The 26,522-nt window shown below is 48.6% G+C and overlaps 6 protein-coding genes across 6 annotated transcripts; 4 read left to right on the forward strand and 2 right to left on the reverse strand.

Moving 5' to 3' along the window:
• Window positions 1-4,995: 4,995 nt before the first annotated feature.
• LAJ45_04987 (uncharacterized protein) lies at window positions 4,996-6,344 on the forward strand (the record flags this gene model as incomplete). Its single annotated transcript, XM_046114561.1, has 3 exons — window positions 4,996-5,091; window positions 5,352-5,726; window positions 5,784-6,344. The coding sequence occupies 3 exons, from the start codon at window positions 4,996-4,998 to the stop codon at window positions 6,342-6,344; spliced, it is 1,032 nt and encodes a 343-aa protein (XP_045972110.1).
• Window positions 6,345-7,645: 1,301 nt separating this feature from the next.
• Window positions 7,646-8,205, reverse strand: LAJ45_04988 (uncharacterized protein; the record flags this gene model as incomplete). The annotated part of the gene is made up of 4 exons (XM_046114562.1): window positions 7,646-7,758; window positions 7,815-7,896; window positions 7,964-7,980; window positions 8,094-8,205. The coding sequence occupies 4 exons, from the start codon at window positions 8,203-8,205 to the stop codon at window positions 7,646-7,648; spliced, it is 324 nt and encodes a 107-aa protein (XP_045972111.1).
• Window positions 8,206-9,692: 1,487 nt separating this feature from the next.
• Window positions 9,693-10,919, forward strand: LAJ45_04989 (uncharacterized protein; the record flags this gene model as incomplete). The annotated part of the gene is made up of 1 exon (XM_046114563.1): window positions 9,693-10,919. The coding sequence occupies one exon, from the start codon at window positions 9,693-9,695 to the stop codon at window positions 10,917-10,919; it is 1,227 nt and encodes a 408-aa protein (XP_045972112.1).
• A 1,663-nt stretch (window positions 10,920-12,582) lies between these two features.
• LAJ45_04990 (uncharacterized protein) lies at window positions 12,583-13,345 on the forward strand (the record flags this gene model as incomplete). Its single annotated transcript, XM_046114564.1, has 2 exons — window positions 12,583-13,119; window positions 13,190-13,345. The coding sequence occupies 2 exons, from the start codon at window positions 12,583-12,585 to the stop codon at window positions 13,343-13,345; spliced, it is 693 nt and encodes a 230-aa protein (XP_045972113.1).
• A 791-nt stretch (window positions 13,346-14,136) lies between these two features.
• Window positions 14,137-16,034, reverse strand: LAJ45_04991 (uncharacterized protein; the record flags this gene model as incomplete). Its single annotated transcript, XM_046114565.1, has 5 exons — window positions 14,137-14,177; window positions 14,256-15,113; window positions 15,173-15,695; window positions 15,792-15,880; window positions 16,031-16,034. The coding sequence occupies 5 exons, from the start codon at window positions 16,032-16,034 to the stop codon at window positions 14,137-14,139; spliced, it is 1,515 nt and encodes a 504-aa protein (XP_045972114.1).
• A 7,425-nt stretch (window positions 16,035-23,459) lies between these two features.
• On the forward strand, window positions 23,460-25,441 carry LAJ45_04992 (uncharacterized protein; the record flags this gene model as incomplete). Its single annotated transcript, XM_046114566.1, has 3 exons — window positions 23,460-24,036; window positions 24,146-25,119; window positions 25,178-25,441. The coding sequence occupies 3 exons, from the start codon at window positions 23,460-23,462 to the stop codon at window positions 25,439-25,441; spliced, it is 1,815 nt and encodes a 604-aa protein (XP_045972115.1).
• Between the last annotated feature and the right edge of the window lie 1,081 nt (window positions 25,442-26,522).

The raw sequence follows: 26,522 nt of genomic DNA on the forward strand, positions 1-26,522 counted from the left end.
ACGATAATTCTGACGCTGATGTCGATGATGTATCTTGGAGTAAGTAAGTTTCTATTTCAGGAATACCCCAGTAGTTCCCTATTATCCAGGTCATGGAGTACGGACAGTGGGTCTGTGCATCGAATTGTTACTACATATCCAGATCGGATGGTCGGTTCGGTTTTTTGTAGCAGCACCGTACCGTGTGCGCCGGCTTTCTACTACCTGTCCTGTTGCGTGTGAGCAGGTGCCTGGAGGCTCTTTCTTCACAAAAGATTCATGTAGTTAAGCATTATGTCCGTAAGTATAACCGTGATTATATACCCGTCCGTGTAATTACATAACTAGTGCTTTTCTAAATGCCACTGGTAGGCTCGACGATAGCATGTTGATTTGTTTGGTACCCCAGATCGCAGAGCTGAGAAATTAAACTTTAATAACAATCGCAGGTCAGTGATGAGATGTAGTTAAACTATTAACAATATGGGAATTGCTGAAGGTCAAATGTAAGCCATGCACCTAGCTCCCCCTTCAAACCCTCTATGCGGCGAACATAAGAAACGTTCCCCAGCGATGCGCTGCTCTGAGCTTCCCTATATGTAGGCATAATGGTGTACATGTACTGTGCATGTAGACGTCTCAGCTTCGATGGCAGTACTACATGTAGTACTTCTAGTAGTCCTGGCCATAATAAGGGAGATCCTGATCAGAAAAGGGGTAAAGAAGAATTCTAGGGCAATCAACTCTTTCTATCCGTGGATTTCTATATATCTATATATATATATCTATTGGCACATTGTCCACATATGTCTTTTCATCTCGCACACACGTGACCCAATGCTAACCGTTTACACTACATGTGCATGATTCTCCTGTCAAAGTTTACTAAACGCGGGTATGGCGAGTGGATATTTAAGCTTCCAGAGACTCGCGGCTCATAGCTATATGTACAGTGGAGGTCCGGTTCATCAAAAGCTATTTTTTAGATTTGACTTTGAAATGGCTCACCTGGATCTAGTGAGTTGAGACAAAGCGAAACCTCCAGTTGCTAGTCTGCTCGTACCGAGTGATCATTTGTGAAGCGGATACCGGGTAACAGCTTGCTTAATTCGCGAACTCAACTGGCCTCGCAGTCCGCAAAGTGTCGTCTGTATTAACTTGACTAAGCTTTCTCTACTAATGGTTTAGTGTCTAAGACTCACGGTGGTTTTGTTTCACGTACACACACTGTGTGTAGATGCGGGTGTATGTGCGGGTGTATGTGTCACTTCTGAGACTGTTGGGCGAGTTTGTGTTAATGAGTACATAGATGTAGGTACCTAGAAGTATTAGGAATCTTAAAAGAAGATTCGTGGTTGTAGGGGTGTTTATGTAACATGGGTTGCAAATATATGAGATCTTAACCGTTAGCTGTAGTAAATGCATGTGCATATGCGCTATGATCATATTGTCAATTGCAAGTTTAGCTGAGATCCAAGAATTACGAAAATTCCGATTTCTATGTGAAACTTACGACCCAAACTCTCTTTGCTCTGAGATTCAGAACACGGGTCTATTCTAGCTGAATGCGTTAGAGTACTAAAAGCGGTATTTCACTCCACACCCTAATAAAGAGTTCTGGATACCTACTATTTATCATTTAGGAAGATATACCGTACCGAGGCGTTGTTTTCATCTTCTAATCAAGATCTCACTACTTGGCCTTCCACGATGGCAATTTCTTTCGAGTAAACCCGATATAGTATAACCAGACTAAATATTTGAAATCCCTGCTATAAAGTGACAAACAACGAAAACCACAAAACAAACCACAAAACAACATCACTCGGGTTTGAATCAGATTCCAATCGTTTAGTTGCATATGCAATATGCAGGGGCTGGAAAAAACGAGAGCATAGGGCTGGGCTGATACATGAGAAGGAAGGAAGTAAGGGGTTATCCTTGTCTAGGCCACTCTTTCATTATGTTCCGGATCCCCATTTGGTAGGGCTATATTATTTAATATTACTATTGCTTAGTCTTTCGATCGATCGAATTTCCAATTCGTATCTTTGAGTAGCTTGGTTTCAATCTTCGAATTGATATCAAGAAGGTTGTAGGTATTGATTAGTAATTTTACCGGACGGGGTTAGTTTGGATCACAGAAACTCACTCGGTCATTATCTCACATTCGTTTCCACAGATTTTTTTTGGTTTAATTCATTAGTTCGCTTCCACAGATGATTATACCTAATATACTACGGACATATAGTGTAGGGTAAATACAAAACAAAGTGTAAGGATCTAAAGAAGGTGGATACGTAAAAACCTAAATAGAAAAAAAATATACTTTTAATAGTGGCTTTGAACTCTGATCATGCATGGAGATTAACTTACATGTAAATCTGTTAATGCCGGGTTAGGGTTTCGTAGACTTGTAGCTCTGATCTCATTCCATACTTATATGTAGTGATATTATAGTGCTCGATTTAAAAATATGGGGAGGGGTTAGGGGGCCTAAGCTTTGATTTTAAAGCAAATTTTGGTTGTGAGAATTCGTATCCTGCCTTAAGCATTTCATGGCATTCTATATGGGTATGCATATATTCATATGATCATGTATAGAAAATGGGCCGGCAGGAATTAAAAAATTTGCGCAACAGCGGCTCTCGAGATGTTAAACTCTAGTGCAATCTTGCTGTTCTCGTAGCAGCTTCTGTCATCGGTCTTAAACATACCTGTAAAGTGATAGAAGATGGTTCAATGAATTCGAATTAAATCAATTGCAAGCGGCATCACCGCTACTATTGTTATTGATGGGAGAGATAAATCCAAAACCTCTATACATACATTGACCCGCGAAAAAGTGGATATAAGTGCAGGTAATATCTGTGAAAGCATAGTTTTTCAGTCGATATCACGGTAATGAGTGGCAGAAATTGGCATTAACGGAAAGGGGGAGGGAAGGAAATCAGAGGATGACTCAATAGCCTTACACTCAGCTAGAAGCTATATAATAAATATTTGGAAGAGTTTATGGCTTATTTCGAGGATAAATCTATGCCCTGGACGCCCACAAGGGTTTGAACTAGATATCTATTCCTTATATTACACACGATCTTGATGGTGAATGATCCGGCTCAAGAAGTCGGATTATCCGTAAATTACCGTAGATATAAGCAACCTGCTAGCACGGATCCCAAGACGTGCTTTGGCCACACCAGGAACTGCTATCAAGACATTAAAGATATTCAAGTTGGCAGTTAGTACTAGCTAGAAAGCTTGATTATAGCGGGTGTGCGAAAATAATTGGATGGAATTCAGCCATACTGCGATTCATTTTGTAGAAAGAAAGAAAAAAGGAAACCTACTCGGTACTGAAAATTTTACTCTAGGTATTCGGAGGCGAGCTGTACATGCAGATATATATTCATTCATGTTCACTTCTCGAAAACCGAAGCATATCTGTGTAAAAAATATAATCGTATAACCGCTCCTGTGATAAACTGAATTGCGCGACAATATGACGGAACACCTTTTAGGTACCTGAAACATTCTGCTTCAAAGTTTCAGGCGAAGCATTTGACTAGCTGTAACTATGTTTCATTGGTGAATGTAACTATGCTCCGTTACTCCTTATTTTTATTGCATCATTGTTGTCTGGTTTATATATGAAATTGTTTTATTGTCGTACTCTGTTGGGTTTTACAATTTCATATCTCGTCAATACATATACTAGTTCTGGTTGGGGTAAGCATAAGTGCCCTCATAGTGAATTTGGGGGCGTTGACGTGAAAGCGTCGCATGCGTACATGTGGCCCGCCATAAACGAGAAAAGAGCAGTATTCAGGATTTCCTTGCGCCCTTTTCTTTGCCTTCCGTTATTGAAAAAAGAAAAGAAAATCTCGGTCTCCCCAAAACGTCGCTTTCAAGATCAGTACATGCATGTACAAGTTTGGGTTGACCATAGTATGGCCGTGGGGCTCATTGAGCGGCCGCGCGCCTCATTTCCCCTAGGCCTCCAGAAGTGTCACCGGCGATAAGACAGGTCAAGGCAGAACAAAGGAGGCTATGTGAGTGTTATCAGTGAACAAGTTTTTTTTTTTTTTAAAAAAAAAAATTCATTATTCTCGAAACATGCCAAAAATCAACAAATCGATAAGTTACGATGGTCCCTGTAGTGAAGAGGCATGCCTGAAGCGTACCAAGAATCAGGCTTGATTCTCGGGACCTAGGAATCCTTCCCGAGGTGAATCTGAAGGGATCTAGAGAGAGATCTATAGACGAGTTATTAACGAATAAACTGAACTATTTAGCTTAGATGAACCTAGTTGGAGGATCAGGTGGGGTTGTATTTCTAACTACACAACTCACCTATGGCAATGCCAGTGCTCACATGTAGACTGATGTAGTCTCAACTGAAAGAGGTGAGGTGTCTATGTTTTTTTGGCGGGGAAAGGACTGTTGGACACGGTTGCATGGTAACCAGGCAGCACCCGCCCTCTATGCCAGTGTTGCCTTGTCGCTTGGTTGCTTGCTAACTGGCAATGGGTTTGGTCTGCAGTTGGCATGAACCAAAGAAAAGGCAACGAACTACTTTTCGCCGCGGGTGAACGAGGAGCAACAACAGTCGAGAGGGGCATCCATCAACCAAAAACCAAAGTAGGCTGGCCATCATCACCCCATCCTTTTCCTGTCCTTTTCCTGTCCTTTCTTTCTCGGGCACCCCAATATTTTCCACACACACACACCCAACACAACCCACCCCCCAACCTCTTTCTTCTTCCTCTTCTTCCCACCCTCTCCCATCCCACAAAAGTCTCTTCTTCCCTTTCCCTCCCCAGCATCCAACACAACCCAACACCCATCCTTTTTCATCCATCTCTCTCTTTCCGAGTCGTCCACCATAACGACCTAAGAGATAGAAAGGTGAAATATTAATATACTAAACACCAAAAAAAAGATTACCATTGTAATCTTATCTCTCACATCGCCGTTTACCCCACCTTACTATCAGTCATTCAATCGCTGCCAACAATGGCGCGAGGACCCGCAAAAGACAAGGTGGCCGTCATTGCGCCGGCGGTCGCTGTCAACAGTGAACACGATGACCTTGTTCGCAAACGCGACGCGGTAAGCATTCATCCATCCCATCATCCTCGTTCTTCTCCCCCCACCCCCCAAAATGCGCTCGGGGCCCCCTCCAACGCGTACATCCCATAGTAGACACTTCCTTCTTTTGTCTTTCTTACTTCATTATTCATCGTGCCTTTCCTTTTATTTCTCCTCTGCTGTTTTTTGTAATTTATCAAAAGTACAAGAAGAAGGGAAGAAAAAGAAAAATTCTTTCTGGTTCCATCACGCTGACAATGGATCTTTCAATTCATCTCCAGTTCGTCACATCAATGACTATGCTCCGTAACGCGGCCGAAGAAGCCTCGCGTGCTGGGCTCGCGTACTTTGATCACATCATTGGAGGAGCACCCAATGGTGAACACCAATTCACCACCACGTACTCTCGAGCTCTATCCGTTGCTCCCCCTGTACGTGCGACCACAGAGGAACCAGAAGGGCCTCTTAAGCGTCCCCGTCGTAAGCGTGAAAAGCGTGACCCGGACCTTCCCAAGAGGCCCATGACCGCATACCTCTTGTTTTGTAATCAGGGACGTGAGACTGTCAAAAAGGATCTCGGAGATGGCGCTAGTCACAAGGATGTCATCGCCGAATTGACTAGACGTTGGGCTGAAGTGCCAGAGGATGAGAAAAAGGTCGGTTTCTCGCAATGCGTGGCACATGCAGAACAATTGATTAACAATTTTTGATAGGCCTGGCAAGATTTGTATCAGAAGAACCGCGTCGTCTATGACAAGGAACTTGCTGAATACAAGGCTTCCAAAGAGCCCCACCCTGAAGCTGTTGCCCCCGCTGCTGCTGCAACTGCTGCATCTGGCTTCACTGCGGTTAACCACACTGAACCCGCCGAAGAATCTGACGCTGAGTCAGAAGCCGAACCGGAGGCTACAAAGGCTGCCGAGCCTGAAGAATCTGAGCTCTCCGAGGCCGAACCTGAGGAGGCAGAGGAGGAGGAGGAGGAGGAGGAGGAGGAGGAGGAGGAGGAGGAGGAGGAGGCAAAATCTCCCACCCCGCCCCCACCTCCTCCATCCAGAACCAAGGCTACCCCACGTGGAAAGAAGGCTGTTAATGGCGCTTCCTCCGTCAAGAAGACCCCCATCCCTGCGCCAGTTGCAGCGAGCCCTCCTGCCACAAAGGAGAAGGAGAAGAGGAAACGAACCTCAAGCAGGAAGAAGGCTGCCGAAGAGGAGGCTGTTGTTGAGGAGACCCCGAAGAAAAAGACCAAGAGGAGAAGAAAGAGCACTGCCGAATAAACGAACCAAGTGTTCTTGTTTCTTACCAATGTATCAGTGTAACAGTTATGAGTTTCCTTGTTTCCTTTACTTCTTGGGTGGTAGATGCTGGGTAGTTTTCCGTTACAAAAAAATTGGATGGTAGGAGGTCTTTCGGTTGGTCGGGCGGGTTGTTTTTCCCCGTTTATTTCGTTCATTCAGGTCCTCATTTACGTTGCTCTTAACAGTTGTACTTTCAGAAGCCTTTGTAGTGTATAAACCTTTTTGGAGCAAAAAAGAATTGGAATGTATGAAAATCTCACAAAATAACTCTAGGATTGGTCATTTATTTATTGGGGTTTTGGTGGTGATGAGAAACGAGTGATGTTTTGTGACTATAGACACAAAGTTAATAATGCCACCAAAGACAAAAGTTATATAGTAAAGATGAGATAAAAACTCGCACCTGGCTACCGAGGTAGTTAATTCATCCCCTATAAGCTTGTCTTTGACTTTGGCCGTTCTAGAGATGGAGAAACACGGGCTCTAACGATATAAGAATTGTTGAAGAGCCTGCTATTTTGTGTCCGAAGGCCTCAAATGTTGCGACTTATGGGACGAGGCAATTCAAACTCACCACCGAGCAACACTCGTTCTTTGGCCTTGGACCAGACTGATTCATTCTCGATTGGCTTGTCCCTGTAAAATATCCATGTCCTACAACATTCTATGTATGTAGTTCTGTAAGAAACAAATATTCGCGGGGGGCACCTGAATGCTGCTGGGCGATAGTCATGTTGTAACGCCGGAGACTGTTGAGATGCGGGCCCCCGGGAACTGAATGTCTGAGCTCAGTAGATTCATCAAGTGTTATTGGCTATGTTAATATATGCCCCGAATCCCAGAGTTTGTATCAATGCCAAACTCGTTAGAGGTGGCCAGGACAAGGGTGGTGGTAGATGATAACTGTTCTGTATGTAGTCTCGTTCCCGGGTGTAGCCTTTGCTGGCTGATATTCAGAAACCAGTCTTAGCACGAAGCTAGTGGTTAGTAGCTCACAAGCCCGGGGCTCCTCTCAAACTTGCCGCTAACAAATTATTTGTCCTATTTTTTTTAGCTTTGAAAAAGCTTCTCTCTGCAATTCTCTTCCCTCGACGCAATTAATTCTTCTTCTAACTATGGATCAAAGCAGTCGCAGCCTCAGATGACTTGAGCATAAGGAAACCACCCAATATACTTTCATTTCGAAGTACATCAAAGAAGCTATATCAGCTCAATTCATCTCCGGGACCGTGCACGTGAGATACCTCCATACCTATACTGTATCGAGCTGGTACAGACACTCAGAATGACAGGAATGGATACAATTGAATATCTTTCCTTCCGCGAAGCCTAAGAACCAAGAACAATCTGCTGGATAAAGATTTGAAAACCCAAGAAGAAGAGGCCAGCGAACCTAAAGATCAGTAAGCTATTATTCAGCTTCCACGGATCAAGGTCTCAATATCCTACTAGTACAAAGGCTCGACTGAGTGATCAGGGTATACCGTGCACGGAGACTATTGTATGTTCCCCAACCCCCGATCCACAACAGCTGGGATCTGTGGGTCAGCAAATACCCTAACCAAAGATCTATTAAAACAAGAAAGTTAAGAACGAACCTCGAGAAAGCAGGAACCTGGAAATCAGCCTTCCGAAGAGCTAATGGGTGATCTCAGGAAACGTGTTTCGCGCCTTGCCCTTCCTCCTGTATGAATTCCCAGTGATCGAACTAGATTTTTTGCAGCTCACTTCTGAACTGGCCCTGGGGATGAAGAAGAAGTGTGCTTACTAGTACATCTAGTTGGATTGTGGGCTTGTGTAGGATTGCGGTCTTGGCATCGACAGGACTACACACAGGCATCTACGCGGGCTTGGCACCTACTGTTCTGCTACTCTGTAGCCCGCCGCAAGCTGGTAAGGTCTCGCTACATGTAGGTATCGTGTTTACCTAAATCAAGGGAAATTTACGCTGGGTTCTCGCCACAGTTAACGAAATCCTCACAGGAAGTATGACCAACAACATATGAGTTCTTGGATTTCTCAAGGAGTGAGTTTTATTATAATTGATTGCAACCAGAGGTCACTGATCACAACTTATCACTCGACTATAATATGTCCTTCCCCACAGAAAAACGGTTACTTCTATCCTGCAACCCGTTCACTACATCTGGGTACCCCGCAATCCCCACTTGTGTTATGTTCCCCAGGGTCCGGGGTGGTTGTCGGGGTTGTTCCGGACTAGATATTTCACCGATTATTGCACCCCGCATATGACGCGGTGGTGCATTTAGGATCTACGTAATCACATGGAATGGGGGAATAAAGTAGAGTAATCATCCCACAAACCCGGGCCGTGGGCCAGTTATTTGAACCTTGGGAATTATCAACTATTATATCCAAATTCGGGGAGTTCAAGTTGGTACTATGACTTTCATGTTCGACTACTGTTTAGACGAGAGTCCGCGAGAGACTTGAAGGAAAAAGATCCGTGGGTAACTTTGGCGGGGTTCAAGCCGTTGGGATGTCAGCTTTATTACACTGCCCCCAGGGTGAAGCGATGATCATTACCCTGGTGTCTTGGACTTTTAGGACATGCCCGGGTTTCAGGGGTTATGAAGTACCCAGTACGGTGTATTTTACTTGAATCACACCGAGATTTCAGAATCAGTGGCACCCACCTGCTGGTTGCGGGCTAGGGATATCTTCGCCGGTTGTTAATGATATAAAAATCTTAATATCGATACCTAAAAAGGGCAGTCTAACCTACTCAAATAGGAGTTGGTAGTACTCACACATTGGCCTGACGGGATCTACAAAATATGCACCGTCTACTGAGTATGTGCCACACATCGATTAATTCCAGCCACATCGGGGGTAAGAAACACCGACTTGACAACTACAAAATAACATTACCCCTTTGATAATCCCACAGATACTTTATTCAATTGGCTAGCGAGACAATATAATTGTTACACTCTAGCCCTTAATATAGGCAGTATTATATCTGTTTAAATCATGCAGTAGTAGTCCCTGAAGGGAAACCTTAAATCATACGAACAAGACAAGATAAATACCAGCGTAGGCAAGACTCACAATTTTTATATAGATTTTCTTCCGTTACATATTCCGCTAGAACGGAACCTCCCCCGAGCTCTTCTCCGTCATATTTAATTGTCAGGTGCTAAGTCTTGCTAGGGAATTGGGAAATAACAGGAGCAGAGTTCATAGCTCGAGTTGATCATTCATAGATCTAGATGGATCTATTCTAACCACGAGAGGTTCTATATAATCTCCTAGAAAACCCGCAGGAACAGTTTTTAAACCATCAGCTCCATATTCCCATTCACAATGGTCTTCATGCGTCCCCTCATTTCTACGCTCCTCCTGGCCAGTTCTGCCCTCGCCCATCCCCTCACCTCCCGTGCTGCGCTCCCAACCTGCGTTCAAACCACATCGAATGGCTTTACCCACCCTGGGATCTACCACTCATGCGCCTCTCTCAACCGCATCCAATCTCAGATCTCCGCTGGCCCCTCTCCCTTCACCGACGCCCTCACTAGTGTAATCTCCAAATGCAACTTCCTCAAATCCTCAACATGGTCCATGAGCGGTCCCTACGCAGAGGTCATCTGGGCCGGCGACGACGGCCACAATATTCCTCTCCAGACTGACGGGAAAGCCGCCTACATTATGACTTTGGGCTGGTATGCCACCGGCAACACCACCTGGCTCGACAGGTCCCTCACTGTGATCCGTGCGTGGTCCACAACACTCAATTACCTCAACGAGCAAATCCAAGGCGGCGAGGGAATGGCCTATATGACGGCTGCCGCCGAGATCCTCCGCGCATCTCCAGCATCCGGCTGGACATCCACAGACACCGCCAATTATCTTGGCATGTTTGAGCGCATCCGCGCCCAGCCGTGGACCGACAGCGACGGCCTGTCAGGCGCAGACTTCTTCATGAATCAGGGCGCATACGGGAACTCTGCTGTCATGGCGCTGGCCGTATTCGCGGAGGACGCAGAGCTGTATAATACCATGGTGCACCAGGCGACGGTGGGCGACCACCCGGATATCACGCTGGACTATGCCATCTCCATCCAGATCAGCGCGAAGCCGGACTACTATGGCCAGGTGACGGAGATGGGCAGGGACCAGGGACACCCGATGGGGACGCTGAGGGCCGTGAGCTATATGGGCCTCACTGCGCTCATCCAGGGCAAGATTGGAGGCGTGCAGACGAACTTCTTCACGCACAATAATACACGCTTGATTGCCGGGTGGGAGTACTGGGCGACGTATAACGGCGGTGAGGACGTGCCCTGGGGAGAGAGAGTTATCCGGCCCGGAAGCGGAGAGGTGTGGACGGTGGTTAGTGAGACAAGTAGAGGGTCGGATTATAATAATGGGAAGAGCCCGGTAGAGGCGATCGGGGTCGGGTATCACCAGTATTTTAGGATGGGCTTGGCGAGAAGTATGCCGAAGTACACGGCGTACCTAGGGGACTTGGGACTGGGGTTTGATACCTTTGAGTTTGGGGATCCGAAGAGTGTGGCGGCGTTGGGACTATAGGGGAGTGTTTATTTGAGTGGTTTGTTGTTGGGATGTCCTCGGGGGGCTGGTGTTGTTTGAGGTTCAAAAATGTGGTAGGAGGGAAAGAAAAGTTAAATGATTGTAGGCAGAGATAAAAGTAAACGAATACCTTGTTGTTTCAACATCCTCCCTTTTCGCCTAGATTTGACGAACTAGGATTGGGGTTGGCACGCGCTAAGATGCTCTAAACCTTAACCTCCACATACATGTACCCACTCTCCGCCCGATGGAGGCTGTTTGGTTTGGTCAATTCTATTCTTCCTGGACTACGACCGGGCGTGAAGCTGACCGAGTGATAGACTGTGATGCCATTGACGACGGATATTAGTACGGCTAAGTGGCAACGATTCCGCGTTCTCGAGCTTTTTCACTCTCTAGGGAGTCTCGGTACGCTGAATGCGTCATCTATTACGAATGAGAGGGTTTTTGCTAGAGGTCGGAATGAACCACGCCTTTCTTGAAGCCATGCTTTTGATACCATACTATACTAGCATAACTTCTAGGCTTAAAAAATTGGAGCCAATGTGGGAGAGTGTTTCTTTCGTCTGGCATGGTACTTGACTCTTGGAATCGACCTCCTTTTTGGCTGAGCTAGTTGCTACAAGGTCTCGCCCTCTATATGTGTGCCTCTGCGGAGCTGTCTCTAAATCACCATGACCATGATCATGCTTCTCTATCGTATGCATATATCATACGGTGGCGATAAGTGCTTGCCTGCTGTCATCCTCCCCATCATCTAGCTGGTGATATCCCTTTCTTTCCAATACGCTTTAATAGTGCCACGCGTGGATACTATCGAGGTACAGATTTCTGGCTTATGATTAGCTAGGAGAATGCGAGCACTGGTGGGCGCGCGGGCTGCGAGTGATAGTCTGTGATGCATACCAAACCCCAGACATCGACTGGATACATAATCACATCACGTCAAAACTGAAAAAGTGAGATAAAGGCTACAGTATCGCCCCAGGCTGGACTGCGGACTTAGCTTGAGCTGTATATCCAGGCAATATACTGTATGGTAGTCAAATTATCAACGAGTTACTGCGAGTGATGTCTCATGATTACGCGCCAGGCAGAAAACTCAAAGGGTGTTGATGAAATAGACCTGCTGAAGTATCTCTGGCCCGTTTGGTATTAGGAATAAGTAGTTAAAGGCTCCATGGTGTGGAGTCGAGCGGTAGCTTAGAACGGGGTTGTTCAGATGTTCAGCAGTAATTGATATATTGCTGTCTGAGACAATGATAGTGGGGCTGCATGTTGCAGTCGTAAGCTGATACTCTGCGCGTAATGGGTATTCCCCTGTTAATCTGAAGCGATATTGAGGGAGGGATCTACACTATTGAAGTTTAGTACAGCTTGCGGTAAGATTATTGTAGAAATATGGGAGGAGTCCTATTGGCTTGCCCAGCCACAGAAACCCTGTTTTTAGACCCCTGGAGGGGGAACCTTGTTATCTGAAGATCACTGCTTGCACCTGAGAGCACATCGTGGACACAACTTATGAAAAGGCTACTAACGCTGCCAAAGAAACCCCTGCTCTCCCGCAACACGCACCCACGTGACACCCCACCACCTCAACGCGTCTCCTCCTCCTCCCCCCACCACCGCCACCACCAAACACACATCATATATCCCAGATACAATGCCACCCGCACCCCTCAACATCGACACCCTCCTCTCCCACTTCCGCACGTCCCTGAACCTCCATCTCCGCCCCACATGGCTCTCCCACACCCTCACCACCCAGCGCCTCCCCACCGGCGCCGCGCTCCTCGCCTCCCTCAAGTTCCGCATCCTCGCCTCCGACATCACCGAGTCGCTGCAGCCGCACGCAAACCTCTGCTTCCCGCCCAGCATCCACGACGCCGACACGCAGGCGCAGGTGCTGGCGGGGCCGATCGCGGTGCAGGTTGTGGCCGTGGAGGACGTGGGCTTGAGCCGCATGGAGCAGCTGGATAGGCTTGAGATGGCGGCGCGTGGGGAGGTGGTGCGCGGGCGGGAGGTGGTGAGGGTGGTGCCGGGGGAGGACGGGGAGGCGCCGAGGGCGGCGCCAATCGCGAGGGCGGGGAAGACGGGGCCGTGTAAGGTGTTGGTGGAGGATGCGGGGGGGAGGAGGGTGTATGCTGTTGAGTTGGAGGCGGTGGAGGGGGTTAAGGGCGATATGGCGATTGGCGCAAAGGTTTGTGTGGTGTTTGTGTTTTGTGTGTGTGTGGTGGGGGGTGCTGGTGCTAATTGAGGTATGTGTGTAGATGGTGCTGAAGGATATCACGGCGGCGAGGGGGCTGCTGCTGCTTACGCCGGGGAATACGACGTTTCTGGGCGGGAAGATTGAGGTGTGGAATCAGGCGTGGGTCGAGGGCCGGATACAGGCGCTGCAGAGTGCAATTGAGCAGCTGAAGAGTTAAGCTTTGGTTTTTAGGTATGGCACATCACGGTATTTATTGTAAATACTTTTTTTTCTTTCTTTTTAGTGGTTTCTTTAATTTCGGGTTTGATGTTTGATGTACAGCTATCTATTTACTGGCTATACTTATGATTGATGGCACTGACTAACTCACAGCCAACTAATTAACCAGTAAGTGAGATAATATCGTTTCATTTTGTTCTTCAGGTTCAAGTACGTAGCTAGCCCCCGGCGGCCCCCCATATCACACAGATCAATATCAATAAATCCCAGTATTAAATAAGAATAACGCCCATAATGCTATTTCTTCCCCCGTCCCCGTCCCTGCCCTCCCGCTCCTCTTAAAAAAAGATGTGAAAAAAAAGCAAATTGTAGTATATAAACAGGAAAACAAAAAAGGGCCAAAATTGGAAGGAAGGAAAAGCAAAAGTATATGATACAAAAAGCGACAGAACCTACGGCGTGACATAACGATAGTTAGGTATCCTAGATGCGTGCATGAATGAATTATAACAGCGAAGGTATATAAGAGTGGGGAAAGACGGATAAGGCGCCGGAAAAAATAAGAACCTGGGATCCAAACGTTAAAAACAAATATGAAAGCCAAAACGAAGAAAAACAGCCGCTCCTTTAAAATCAGAATAACGATAGAGGGGAAAACCCCATATAATAAAAAAAGGGCGATAGATGAACAAGCAAATAGCAAGCAAAAAAAACAGAGGTCATAAAAAACAAATGCATCATCAGCAAAGAAAAATCATTGCACGGATGGGTCCTCATCAAAATCAAATCTCATCGAAAGCCAGGAAATATCACACTAAACACTCGCTTCCCTAAAAATGAAGACTTCGAGTCAACACATCATGAACCAGCATTCACGCATAAGCCAGCACACGTATTCGGGCACATACATTTCGGCCGCGCATTCACCTCTGCTATCTCATCCTCATGCGACGGTGGCGTCAGTGGCTGCAAACTGCTTCTTTCCCCCGCACCACCACCACCACTCACAGTAGACCTCCTCACCGGCGCCGCCACAATGCTCTCCCGCATCTCAACCACCGGCGGCAAAGCACGAGCCTCCGTATCGTTACCACCGCGCCCCCATAACCGTGACCAGCGCCCACCGCCAGTGTCCACCCGGGCACGCATCCTCCTCAAGTTCCGTTCGCGGCGGACCGTTGCGTTCGTGAGTGTCGTGGGCACATATCCCTGCGGCAGCGTGGACGTCTTGCACAGCGGGCACAGCGACGACTGCGTCTCCAGGAAGGGGTCGATACACTCCGGGTGGAACACATGGAGACACGGGAGCTCGCGCACCAGCGTCGTCTGGTTCGCAAAGTCCTCGAGGCAGATTGGGCACTGTGTCTGTGAGTATCCGCGCTGGAGGGTAGTGTCGAGGTGTCTGTACTGTGGCGGGCGGCGCGTGACGGGGGTCGGCGGGAGGGGTGGGTCGGGCGCGGCAAAGCGCCGTGGGGGCGGTTTGAGCACAGGCGGGAGCGGGCTGATGGGGTCATTGGTGGGGGCGGGGGCCTCGGCGACATAGATACGGAGGGGGAATTGGTCGAGGATCTTGCGGGGGACGGAGAGGCGCTTGATGCCGAGGGCTTCGAGGTCGACTTGGCCGCTGGCAACGCGGCGGCGGAGGCGCTGGCGGTGCTGGTATTGCAGCCAGTGCATGCTGAGGGAGGTTAGGCCGACAATGACGATGAGGACTGCGAGGACCACCAGAAGGAATAGCCATAGTCCCGGGAGCGGGATTCGTTGGCCTAGAAGTTTAACAGTTCAGCAAGCTGGCGGGTAAAAGAGTTGAGAAGGGCCAAATTACCAGTATCGACCTCCATGTAGACCCGTGCGTAGTCGCTAGAATTGTAGTAATTAGTCAGGTTCCGGGCTTCCCACGCATCACTCATGTTTCCCGAATACTCCGCGACCTTGTCCATCAACGGATACCCATCATGGCCTCTGATGGCGTATATCGGAAAGTCAATGTTCTTATACGAGATGCCCGCCCACATGGGGTCACTTCTTGACGGGATCGGATCATTTTCCGAGGTTGTGAAGAACACAAAGCCCTTCACCGATGACGTCTCTTGCCGCGCAGCCTTCAGGAAGAGCTCGCTGCAGTTGCCCGAGATCCACGGCGCGAAGCCTATCAGGTCGTAGTTTGCGTTGGGCAGGTCGTCCTTGTGCGTGACGTTTGCCGGGAGCATGGACAGGTCGGGACACAGCGTCGTCTCGTTTACGGAGGGCACGTAGAGCAGGCCGCTAACCTCGTCGCCCCGCGCGGCTTCCCCAGTGTACAGCGTCAGGATGCCGGTCGCAATGTCGGTCGCGAACGTGATGTTTCCCTGGGGAAAGCAATAAGATCAGCGATGGGTTGGTTTTTTCCAAAGGAGAGGTCCTGCCTGCCCCCACATAGGGGAAGCTCTATCTCTATTACGGACATTGACTCTGGGGATCTCGGCCAGGTGCTCTGGACTCGATGATTGAGGGTTTGGGAGGATGAGGACGGAGGCGTGGAAACTATCCGCGGCTACACAGGAAGGTGGTTCCCTTTTGATTAGCGCCAAGGAAACCCAGCTCCCTTTTTGGTTCCTGATGGGTATAAAAGGGCGTAATATATATCATATCATAGCAGGCAGAAAGGCAGTCAGACAAGCAGTAGGCAGGTGGTAGCACTCACACATGACCGGTAATTATTTTTGCGGCTCGGAGAGCCTCGACTTCAGGGCTTGAAAGTATCTATGGTTGCGACGACGGTGCTGGGGGATGGATAATATGAAGGTTGGAGAATGGTAAACGGACAATGGAACCTTGATGGGTGCAAACAGCAACGATGGTACGAGATTTCGAATTTCTGTGGCAACAGCACAGTATATAAAAGATAACGAAATATTATACTGGTACTGCTGTTTGTCCGCACAGAATGGTAGTAGTAGCACCGATGTGGGTGGTGTTTGTTCACGGGAAAGGAAAGGGAAAGAAAATGGAAGAAGGCTGTAATAACGGTCGGGAATGATGATGTGGTGGTGGTGGGGTGCTCGAAAATGAGGCGCACACAAATGAATGGTGCCCAATAAGTCGTCTAGATCCGTGACAAGAAAGCTACCCAGGGCAACTCACGATTCAACACAGCCGGCAGTAGTCGATCTAAAAACCGAATAGCAATCCCCCGCAGTATGGGAGGGCAGAAGCGAGGTATGTAGTTTGTGAAGTGGGGAGGGGAGAGATGTAAGGAAAGAGTTGAGTGGTGGTGGTGGTGATGTTGGAAAAGTAGCCTCGCCCTCTTTAGCTCCCAAGATCTGTGAGGAGGGGCTTGGACGCGTAGGTATGGCGCCGGATGTCTTGGTGATCAATTCTGCTATACCCGAATGATGTTTATCCCCTCCCTCTCCTTCAGTGACCTTTCCCTGTGCTTGTGCTCTTTGTTCCCCTCGGCAATCTTCTCCTTTCCGCTGTGGTGGTAGATAGTGGTGGTAGTGGTGGTGATAGGCGAATCCGGAGGGTCTTGTCTGTACCTACTGGGGTCCTATCTGTGTCAGTCAGTCAGTCAGTAAAGACGGGACCCTGTAGTACTAGTCTTCTGTAACGTTAATCTCATGATACCCACCTACATGAGCCTAGTTTGTTCCAAACCTCACTTTGCTGCCAGAATTCTCTTGGTATGGTAGAAAGAGTAGGACGTAAGTAGAGTACCTAGGGCACATTGGGCCGTAACAGATTAGAGTGCCGTACATGCGCATAAATACTTTCTACCAGCACCAGCTAACAGTCTGCCTGGCATCTCTCGACAGGACCTGCAAAATTCAATTGATCAAACTCGTACGTAATAACAGCTCCACCACCCACGCTGTGCTGGTGACTTGCTGCGTCCACCCTCTCTCCCTCACTCCCTCACTCGCTCACTCTCCCATGCATTCCCACCCTTTCTTCTCTCGTTTCGAATCTACTGCTGCTACCGCCGGGTAACTCGGCCTTGCCGTCAGGCTCAGACAAGACTCGCTAGCAAAAGTGACTTGATCCCTTGCGTACGCCAAAGGGCGAGCGTCCCTGGTATGTTCGTGACACTTGAGACACCGGTAACTGGGACAGGCTTAGCTGCCGAGCGGATCCAAGGAGATCTCTACTTGGCAACGCTTGGCTTCAACAACAACCGAGCCTGTCTCTACGTGTAGCTTGCTTATCACCTTCCAATCCAAGTAAGGAGCTGTTTGGGGGAGGGAAAGAGCTATTCCATCATTTTCCATCTTGATGGGAATCGTTTTCTTGGGTTTCTTGGGTTTCTTGGGCAAATTGGAAGACTCTTTTTCTTTTCTCTTCCGTTCCGTTTCCCCCTTGCCTGGCTGTCTGGCCATGTCTTGTCTTGCCTCACTCAGACAGACAAAGGGATCATCAGCTGGCTGCAACACCCTACCTTGTCGACGTCAGTATTGCCGATTTTTCCGCATTTTTGGACAGTGTGACATGCAGAGACCTCTCCCGCTAGGATCAATCAAATTCGATGTATCAGGACGGGTCTGTTCTCTATCGAAGGAATGAAGGTCCAAAAATAAAATAAATAAATAAAAATAAGTACATAGCCCCCCACCCCGCGCGGTTATCATTCCCAGGTATGTTGTTGCTAGTCCTCCTTTGCTTGCTTGCTGTAGAGTATATAATCTAGAAAACTCTATTGACAAAACCCCCGCATCTGAAGGAATTTTCCCGAAGGAATTTGCCTGAAAACGAAAACCGTGGATCATGGGGTATCACTCTGTTTGCATGCTCGAGCACTCGACTCTCTCTCTCTGCAAGTGCAACAACACAGACAGACAGGACAGTGTGGAAATTTCCCCACCGATGATGAACAACAGTCACGGTTCCGCAACAAATACCTAGCCGCCCGCAAGCACAGGAAAAGGAAAAAGAAAAAAAAACACAACTTTCGGAACAACTCCGATAGTTCAATGTAGTGGGTAGGTATGTATACCGCCTCTGCATCGAAAGATTTGCACTTTCCTGCGCGCGGAAAAGAACCCTTCAACGTCGGAGACACATCTACAGACGTCCACCCGCATGCAAAATTTCCCGTCCAACATTTTTTTCAATATCAGCATTGTTGGTATTATTCTTGCTGGCAAACACTAGCACCCGCGAGCACGAGTCCATACTTACATATAAGTTACATGTAGTAGGGCACCCTTCGCTGCAGCTGGCCATGGAGTTTGTTGTCCGATGCAGCTAGATAACAGATAGGCTCGGTGTGCCGGTGCCGGTCCACCCGGGCTCCGAATTCCCGCGGATCAGTCGGGGGGTGAAAGAGAGAGTGTGTGTGTGCAAAAAGAAAAAAATGGGAAGGAATCAATCAATCAAGTGCAGTTTTGGATGCCCCCCTCCCCTATTTTACTGTGCCGCGGGGATGGATAGATGGACTGGGAAATTAGGGAGGAGGCGAACCAGATTGAGGAGTAACAAGCTTTTCTTATGGCTGTTCCCAGTCTGTTTATGTATTTTTTTATGTGTGTGTGTGTAAACACATCGTAAATCACTCAGACATGCTGTGGACGATGCGAGTAATTTGGCGCGTGAGCACCATCGCAAGAGTGTCAAGGCATGTGCCCGACTAGCAGCCCCAGTTTTCAATCGTGCGAATACACAGTGGCATGAATCGGGGCCCGAGGGTACAAGAGATCCAGCCTTGCGTACAGAACTCTGGTAACGACACTGTGACTGCTCAATCCGCTCGTCTTCGGTGGATTCTTTCAATCCAATTGGAACCTGCACACGAAGAGGAGGAGATAGTGGTGCCCCAACCACGTGTCCGAGTCAGACCTGTCTGCCCCTTCCTCCCGCCAAAAGGAGCTTAGCAAAAGCTTAACCCGCAGCAGCAACTAACGCTGCCACGCCCTAGGTGCAGCAGGGCGAAAAGCTTATCCCTTCTTGGCAGATAAGCTGTGAGAAGAAAAGTCTCAGGCGTCGGATATCTTCGGCTGTGTTTCCCTGGGTTGAATAGTGCGGATTCTCTACTGCACGGGGGATGATGATATGCCAGCTCAGCGTAGCCCAGGAGAGGTGAAGCCTACTCTAAATACATCATAGTACGGGAGTCTGCGTGGGGGGTCGACAAAGATGGGTGTGGATTGTGATCCGGTGGTCGACATAGAGTAGTTTGACCCAGTGCGCGGCGTGAATCAAGCCTTTTGAGGATGGTGGGGTCCTGGTTCCATATAGACCCCGCATTCTCTCAGTGCATATGTGCACACTTGGCCAAAATGGTTGCCGGGCCTGAATGGGTTTATAAGCTTGGATTTATGCGGACCCAGCCTGGTCGGTCAGGAAATAATAAAGCCCATCCAGACTGGCATAACAATAAGTCTGGCCCTTGATTCGCCTGTGGAGAGGTCAATTGCACAATCGTATCCTCGACTGCATTTCCTGGGTCAAAAGTATAAGTTCTAGAGGTGGCCGCCCGCCGGTGAGAGTAACGCGCAGGAAGCTTCCACATGCTGAACACAATTTAGTTTTCTGAATGATCTTTTGAAGCAATAAGAGAACCGAAGACATAAACGTATTGTACGAACTGATGATTAGAAAAAAGAAGAGAGAAAGAAGGCTCTCTCTTTATATATACAGCTTGGAGAACAAAGTGGCTCCAAGACAGGAGTACGGGTGGTTTGGGACCGCGTCCAAACTACATAACGAAACGTTAACAGCAACCGCAATGACTTGCCACAAATAAAAGATTCCACCCCTCCTGCCAATCTCTAGGCGTCTCAGTGGAGAAATAGGAGCAGCCGGGAAAGTAGAGGTTGGTGAGAGTGATGGGAAAGAAGTATTAAAGCGCATTAATTGGATCTCCGACATTTCGGGATTTGGCGACCCGTCAATCATGCCACCGGCATGCTCTAAGTAAGCCTCTCCCTCCCCTCCCCGCACTATCGAAGCCGCCCGCAAATAAGACGGTCTTCCTGAAGCGGCGAGATGCGGACGTGTTCCGAATAGGTGGAGCGGGGTCAGCTGCGTGAGGCGGTGGTGAAAACGCCTTGTGAGGCATTTAGCACTGGACGGAACCGGCCAAATTCTCTCAGGCGCTGGATACGGTTGCGCGGTGAATCCAACCGTAGCTAGGGAGCAAGTCTCCAATGACCAGAGGGCAAATGCTTGAATGGCCAGCACTTCCAGTGGTTTTGAAGTATGGTGGCTGTGTTGTTGGGTGTATCTTTTTGATCACCGCACTCTAAGAATGTGGTAGACTGTTGGGTGATAAAGACTGATGAGTGCGGGTTTAGGGCGTACTTGCGGTCGTCGACGGGAAGTCGCTAGCGCCAAGTTGCTGCTGGGCCGGCTGGTCGAGTGATAAGTTGTGATTTGGGACTTAATAATACTGAAGGGCCTGCACATAATGACACCTACTTTCGAGAAGCTCTGGTTGATTTAGTAGAAAATCTGCAAGACAATAATATCGGGGATGCGATTATACACAGCACCTCGTTTAATCATAGATTATCACTCGACAACCACTGCCTATGTCAGCGTTGAAAAATATACTCAAATATTACGCTTAGCTGGCTTTATTGGGGAGATGTATGGCTCTTTGATCTGCTATCTCCGGCCGTGACGACCCTCACCATTCTTGGCGCCGGCCGGCCGCTGGCGCCTCAAATACCATTCATACCCAGGGCAAATTATGAGCGGGTACTCTACCCCTCGTCAATGTACACCGTGCAGTCCCTCTCTTGGAGTTCTGTAAAGGTCAGTCCCCTTTTATTTTTCCAGTCAATCCCGGGCGAGATAATCTAACACCCCCCCTGGTTTCTTGGTCCTCGCCTCGCTATCATGGCTTCGTACTTGGTGCTTTTCCTTCTTACTATGGGGAGCTATGTTCTTCTAGTCGACGTGGCCCACTATACAATGATCAGTAGAACTATTGCGAAACAGGGGTTGGCGAGCTCTGTGGGCCATGAGGCCGCACAGGCAGGTGAGGGCTGCGATTAAGTGAAGAAGAACTTCAAGCGTGCTTTAGGCGGGCTTCACACAGGCTTCAGCTTCAGCACTCGACCAAAAATCTCCGAACTTGGGACGATTTGCTAGTAAATTCACGAATTTTGATACTCGCTAGGCCTTTTTAGCACGCTCGCCAACCCTTGTTTCCGCAATAATCCTATCGGCCATTGTACTACTCGTATTTGGTAAAGGGCGAGCGTTTTCTCTAAGGGAATAGGTAGGGAGTGCTTGGTGTGGGGAGCCGTGGCTAAGTGCAGCTTAAGATGGAGTAGGTATAGAAGGCTTTTCGGCGCGAATTCGGTGCTTCTGTATGATTAGTTGTTGTTCCGAAAACTAAGAGGGTGTTAGTTGGCGTTGGCCGATGTGTATCTAAAAAGGGGGAAGGAGATTTAGTGAGAAGCACGATTCTGGCTGGTTCTATCATTACCCGCTTTGCCAAACCCCGAGATTTCTCGATTACCTACATCAAGCAGCTCTATATCACTTAAAACGTGCCACTCCGGCCAGATCATCGCCACCAAACCTCGTCTATTCAGCCGCACCGCTTCTCTTTCCCTCCTCTCCCTTCATTTCTTGGTAATTTCTCAACCGAGTGATATCCTATGAACCAACCAAAAGCTTCCAGTTACACGACGTGCCAGCCGTGATCTCACAGTAATCGCACAAACCGCAGTATCCTGTCCTGAGATTGTCCCGTGCCCTTCGTTTCTCCCACCAGCTGCAGCTCCACGGAAGCATTCTGGTAAAGCAGGGAATAGAGGGTTCTAGAAATAAATCCCAGAACAAACGCCTGAGATAAGCTCAATGCCCTCGATCCCCCCGGACTTATCATTGCGACCCGCGATCACTCACTCCCCGATCAAAAAGGAAAACGAACCCAGCACAGGCTTGAGCATGGGTTTCCTTCCTTGTGTGCTGTTTCTATTTGCGTGCATTGCTCCTTTCTATAGGAAGGACCAATTGTAAGTGTCTCCTTGACACAAGGACAGTGCGCATATATAGAGCAAACGCAAACAACCCTACCGTACTACCTGACAATTCATTTCGAGGGCCACACAATTAGGAAGACATGCACCGCACCTATATATATACGTAAGTCCCATCTCTCCTTGATGTCATTCTACGCATGTACGACTGATCTGAAGCTATTTTCAGTCCCTACATACACAACGTTACATCCGTCCCTCGCCTCGCAGTCCCCATTTCATTTCATGTCAAATCAAACATTGACACATGATTGGCTCCCAGCAACAAACATAAAAAAGGGTCCAAACTATGTACCAATAGGAGATGATACCCGGAAGATGACGAAGAGTAAACCCTACTCTATATGAGAATTTGAGAATGCGATCTGTAAATGCCGCCTGGGCTCGAGCCGCGGTTTTCATCAGGACGCTGACATGACATGACGGCCCCTTTAAGCTCTCGCCACCACCGGCGGGGTTGCGATTGCCACTTTTTGAGTGAGAGAGATGCGAGAGTCTTTATACAGTTCACAAGACGCCGTCCTGCAGCTGTCTTATCTGCCCGTTTTTCTTTTCTTTCCCAGCATCGTCAATGTCATAGCTGAATTGCTTGCAGGCCATGCACCCCCTACGTATGATGTCCAGCAGTGCAGGCAGCACAGCGGTGGCGACAGACAGACAGCCGCCAGACCAGACAGCATAATAGATCATCGCGATATGATAACACGCGGAGCCTAGGGAACACGAACAGACAGCTAGCTCGAAGACAGGCTCTAAGCTAGCTTAAAAGGAAGCGCGTCTTTGAGCTTAGCGCCACCATCAGGCTAAACCGCTCCTAGAGTGCGCTACACTGGCCTTGGCGGACATCAAACCACCATCAACGTCGTCTCCCCGATTTACGCCATTATGAATCTCCACAACTGATTTTCCCACACCCCACCCAGACCGAACCACCCAGCCCCCCCCAGTCGCGTTTTGTCAAAATAAACTCCCCCCCTCTTCATTCCCTCTCACCGGTATCCAGAACATAACAGAAAAAAAACCCTTCACTACCCGCGCCCCCCCCCCCCCTCCTCCTCCCACAACCAGCAGAAACCTACAGATACCTTAAAACCACTGTAGCTTGTCGCCCCCCTCCTCCCATCCTCTCACCCTCCCGGTACAATGTCCGGGAAAGGCGGGAAAGGCAAAGGCAAGACTCGCGGCGGCGGCCCTGGAGGAGCTAGCTCACAACGTCGCTCACGAAGCAGGAACACCACACCGGCCTCCACAAGTGCCTTCTCGGAAATCACGCACCTGTCCACAGAGGCGATCGGGAATCTACGTGTCAACTACGACGAGGTGCTGGAGAAGTACGTCAATAACTCGTCATCGGACTCGTCGTCAATACCCACGTCGACAAACCTCTCGTCGCTACGCTCGGAGCTGCTGACGCTGGACTCGAATGCGAAGGGGAGGGGTCGGGTGTGCAACAAGTCGCTGAGGGATCTGTCAAGCAAGATTGAACAGAAGAAGATCGAAGAGAAGGAACGCCAGGAGAAGATGGAACTGGAGCAGGAGCAGCAGGAGCGGAAACGGAAGGCAGCAGAGGATGAGGAGGAGCGCGAGAAGAAGGCGGAGCGGGATAAGGTCAAGGAGGATAAGGACCGGAAGAGAAAGGAAAAGAAGTCTGGGGATGGAAAGAGGCCCCTGGCTGTTGGCGCGCATCAAGCCACAGATCAGGGCCCATCAGATATCAAAGGTCAGTCAAAACAAGTATAGGGGGGCCGTTGTTGCTAGGTCAGCTTCATATGGGCGGGTTGTGATTTACGTGTCAACGACGATGTTAACTTGCGTTGATGCCCCATTAGAGAAAAGGAAGAAACACAAAGGCGAATCACCCTCACGTACTAGCACATCTCCATCGAAATCCCGTACTTCAGACGCCGAACATCAGCCAGCTCCAGCTCCCCCATTTACAGTACTAGAAACCTTAGACGATGATCCCACCATCTATGAAATCCCCACATCAACCGAAGGATGGCCCTACGAGAAGAAGGCGAAAGCATTCTCCGTAACCCGCTTCCCCACCGTAGACCTGACAGACCTAGGTCCCGGCGATCCTCCCGACGAGGACTTCTCCAAAGCGAAGCCGTCGAACCAGGTCGCCATGAACACATTCAACACATACATCGACCCTTATTTCCGCCCATTCTCAGAAGAAGACCTCGGCTTCCTCAGGGAAAGGGGGGATAGGGTAACACCATACATCATGCCTACACTAGGCCAACACTACTCTGAAGTATGGGCAGCCGAGGACGGAGGCTTCGCGTCTCCTGCCCCATCGAGTAATAAAAATCCCAATGTACCAAAGGGCAGCTCTGACGCTTTGAGCGATGACGTTCTTGAAAAAGAGGAAATTTCATGCGGACCATTACTATCCCGCATAATGGCCGCAATGATACCCGAAGAAGGAACCGTTGATTCGGCCCCAGAACCAGAAACACCGACCCATGACTCGGCGCCCTCGGCACCCTCTGCAACTACCATGCCAGAGGCTACACAACCTGGATGGAAGGTGCCTACAGGAAAATCAGACTACTACACACTAGAAGAGCGATTACAGAAGGAAATGCAGTACATAGGCTTGCTTGGCACAAATAGCGAGCCCGACTGGAAGGCCCGGGAAGACGATGACGTCAGTGCAAAGCTGCGAGAGCTGCAAAAACAGCTCCGGGATCAGAGTCTTATCAATGGCGCGAGGAAGGCGCGGATTGCGGAGCATCTGAAGGAACAGTTGGCGCACCAGGAGTATGCAACTATTTTGGACGATTTGGACAAACAGGTTTGTTTCCCCGCCTCTCTCTACTTTATCTACAAAAAGCTAACCCAGTTGAAATCAGGTCGAACAAGCATACTCGAAACGCACGCGTAACATGAAGGCTACCAAGAAGAAGAAGTCGGCTCCCAATGGTGTTGGTGTTGCCCAGGCACGTATTGGTATCGGCGAGGCGGCGCGCACACTCATGGAGAGGAGAAAGAAATGGATGTCGTCAATTGGGCCTGTGTTTGATGAGAATATCACAAGGTTACCTACTGAGTCGATATTCCAGTCGATGGAGGAGCTGCTAGAGAAGGAGAAGGAGGGCGCGGCGGAGGACGAGTAAAATAAGGAGTAAAGGCTTAGGATTAATGCTTAACGCGTCGCTGCCACACACGAATTTCTTTTCACTCTCTTTATTCTTACCGTTTTATTCTTTTTCGTCTCCCCAATAGACCTTGTTGCTGAGCTAGGCTGCAATTGGGGAGTGCGAGGCGAGTATGGATGAGGTAGAGTTGATTTAACATCTTCTCACTAACCCAATCCCGCTGGAGTTGACTTACAAGCAATTTGGCTTGTTATTTTTTTCTCTCTTTTTTTATATTTTCTTGTTCTTTCTTGGGAGGGTCTCTTGTTTTTTTGTTTCGTTTTTCTTTCCTTCAGTTTTATTTACATTTAGTTTCGGCTTGGGACTGGATTTGGGAGTACTTATCGGGATCGGGAAATTCTTATCGGTATAATGGGCGGATATGTATGTACCGAAAAATGTATTTTAATTCAACGAGGACCGTTTTTTTTTAGAGAAATGAATTAGAAAGCAGTCGCTGACGCTTGTTTATGTTAGTTATGCTAGCCCCTCGCTCTTTACACGGAAATGCCTCCTTGGGTGTTGCCGCTGTCCTTTGGGGTGTCGCCTCTGAGAAACCTGTATCTGGATATATCAGTGATTTTGCTAGAGGTGTTGAGGGGCGAGTGATCTTTCATGATTCTGTAATCATACACACACCACAACACATATCCCTTATCTCACGCTGTAACACAATATCTAGTCCGTCCCCTCGGTATTTTTCGTGGAGGCTGTGCACGCCTTGACGAAGAGAAGTGTGAATACGTATATAATTGGAACCATCATCGTTCCTGTGGGCCGGCTCCCTTTCGTTGCCATAGAGTAGAAAAAGCTATCTCTCTGTGGCAATAATGATTCTTTTTGTCGATTAGATTTCTATTAATTGCTGTAGGTAGTTTGGAGAGAGATGGGCGCGGAGTGAGGCTAGCGATGTCTTGTAGAGCCCTCATTATTCGGGGGGGGGGGGGGGGGGGGGGGGGACGGTGACTGAGGGAGGGAGGAGGCAGAAGAAGAGTCGATCTATCTTCCGCCATGGGAGAGAAATAGACACGCAAGAAGTACTTTATCGTCCTTAATCCAT

This window comes from Morchella importuna, assembly GCF_003444635.1.
Source record: "Morchella importuna strain M04M26 chromosome Unknown Morimp01GS013, whole genome shotgun sequence".
Lineage (NCBI taxonomy): Eukaryota > Fungi > Ascomycota > Pezizomycetes > Pezizales > Morchellaceae > Morchella > Morchella importuna.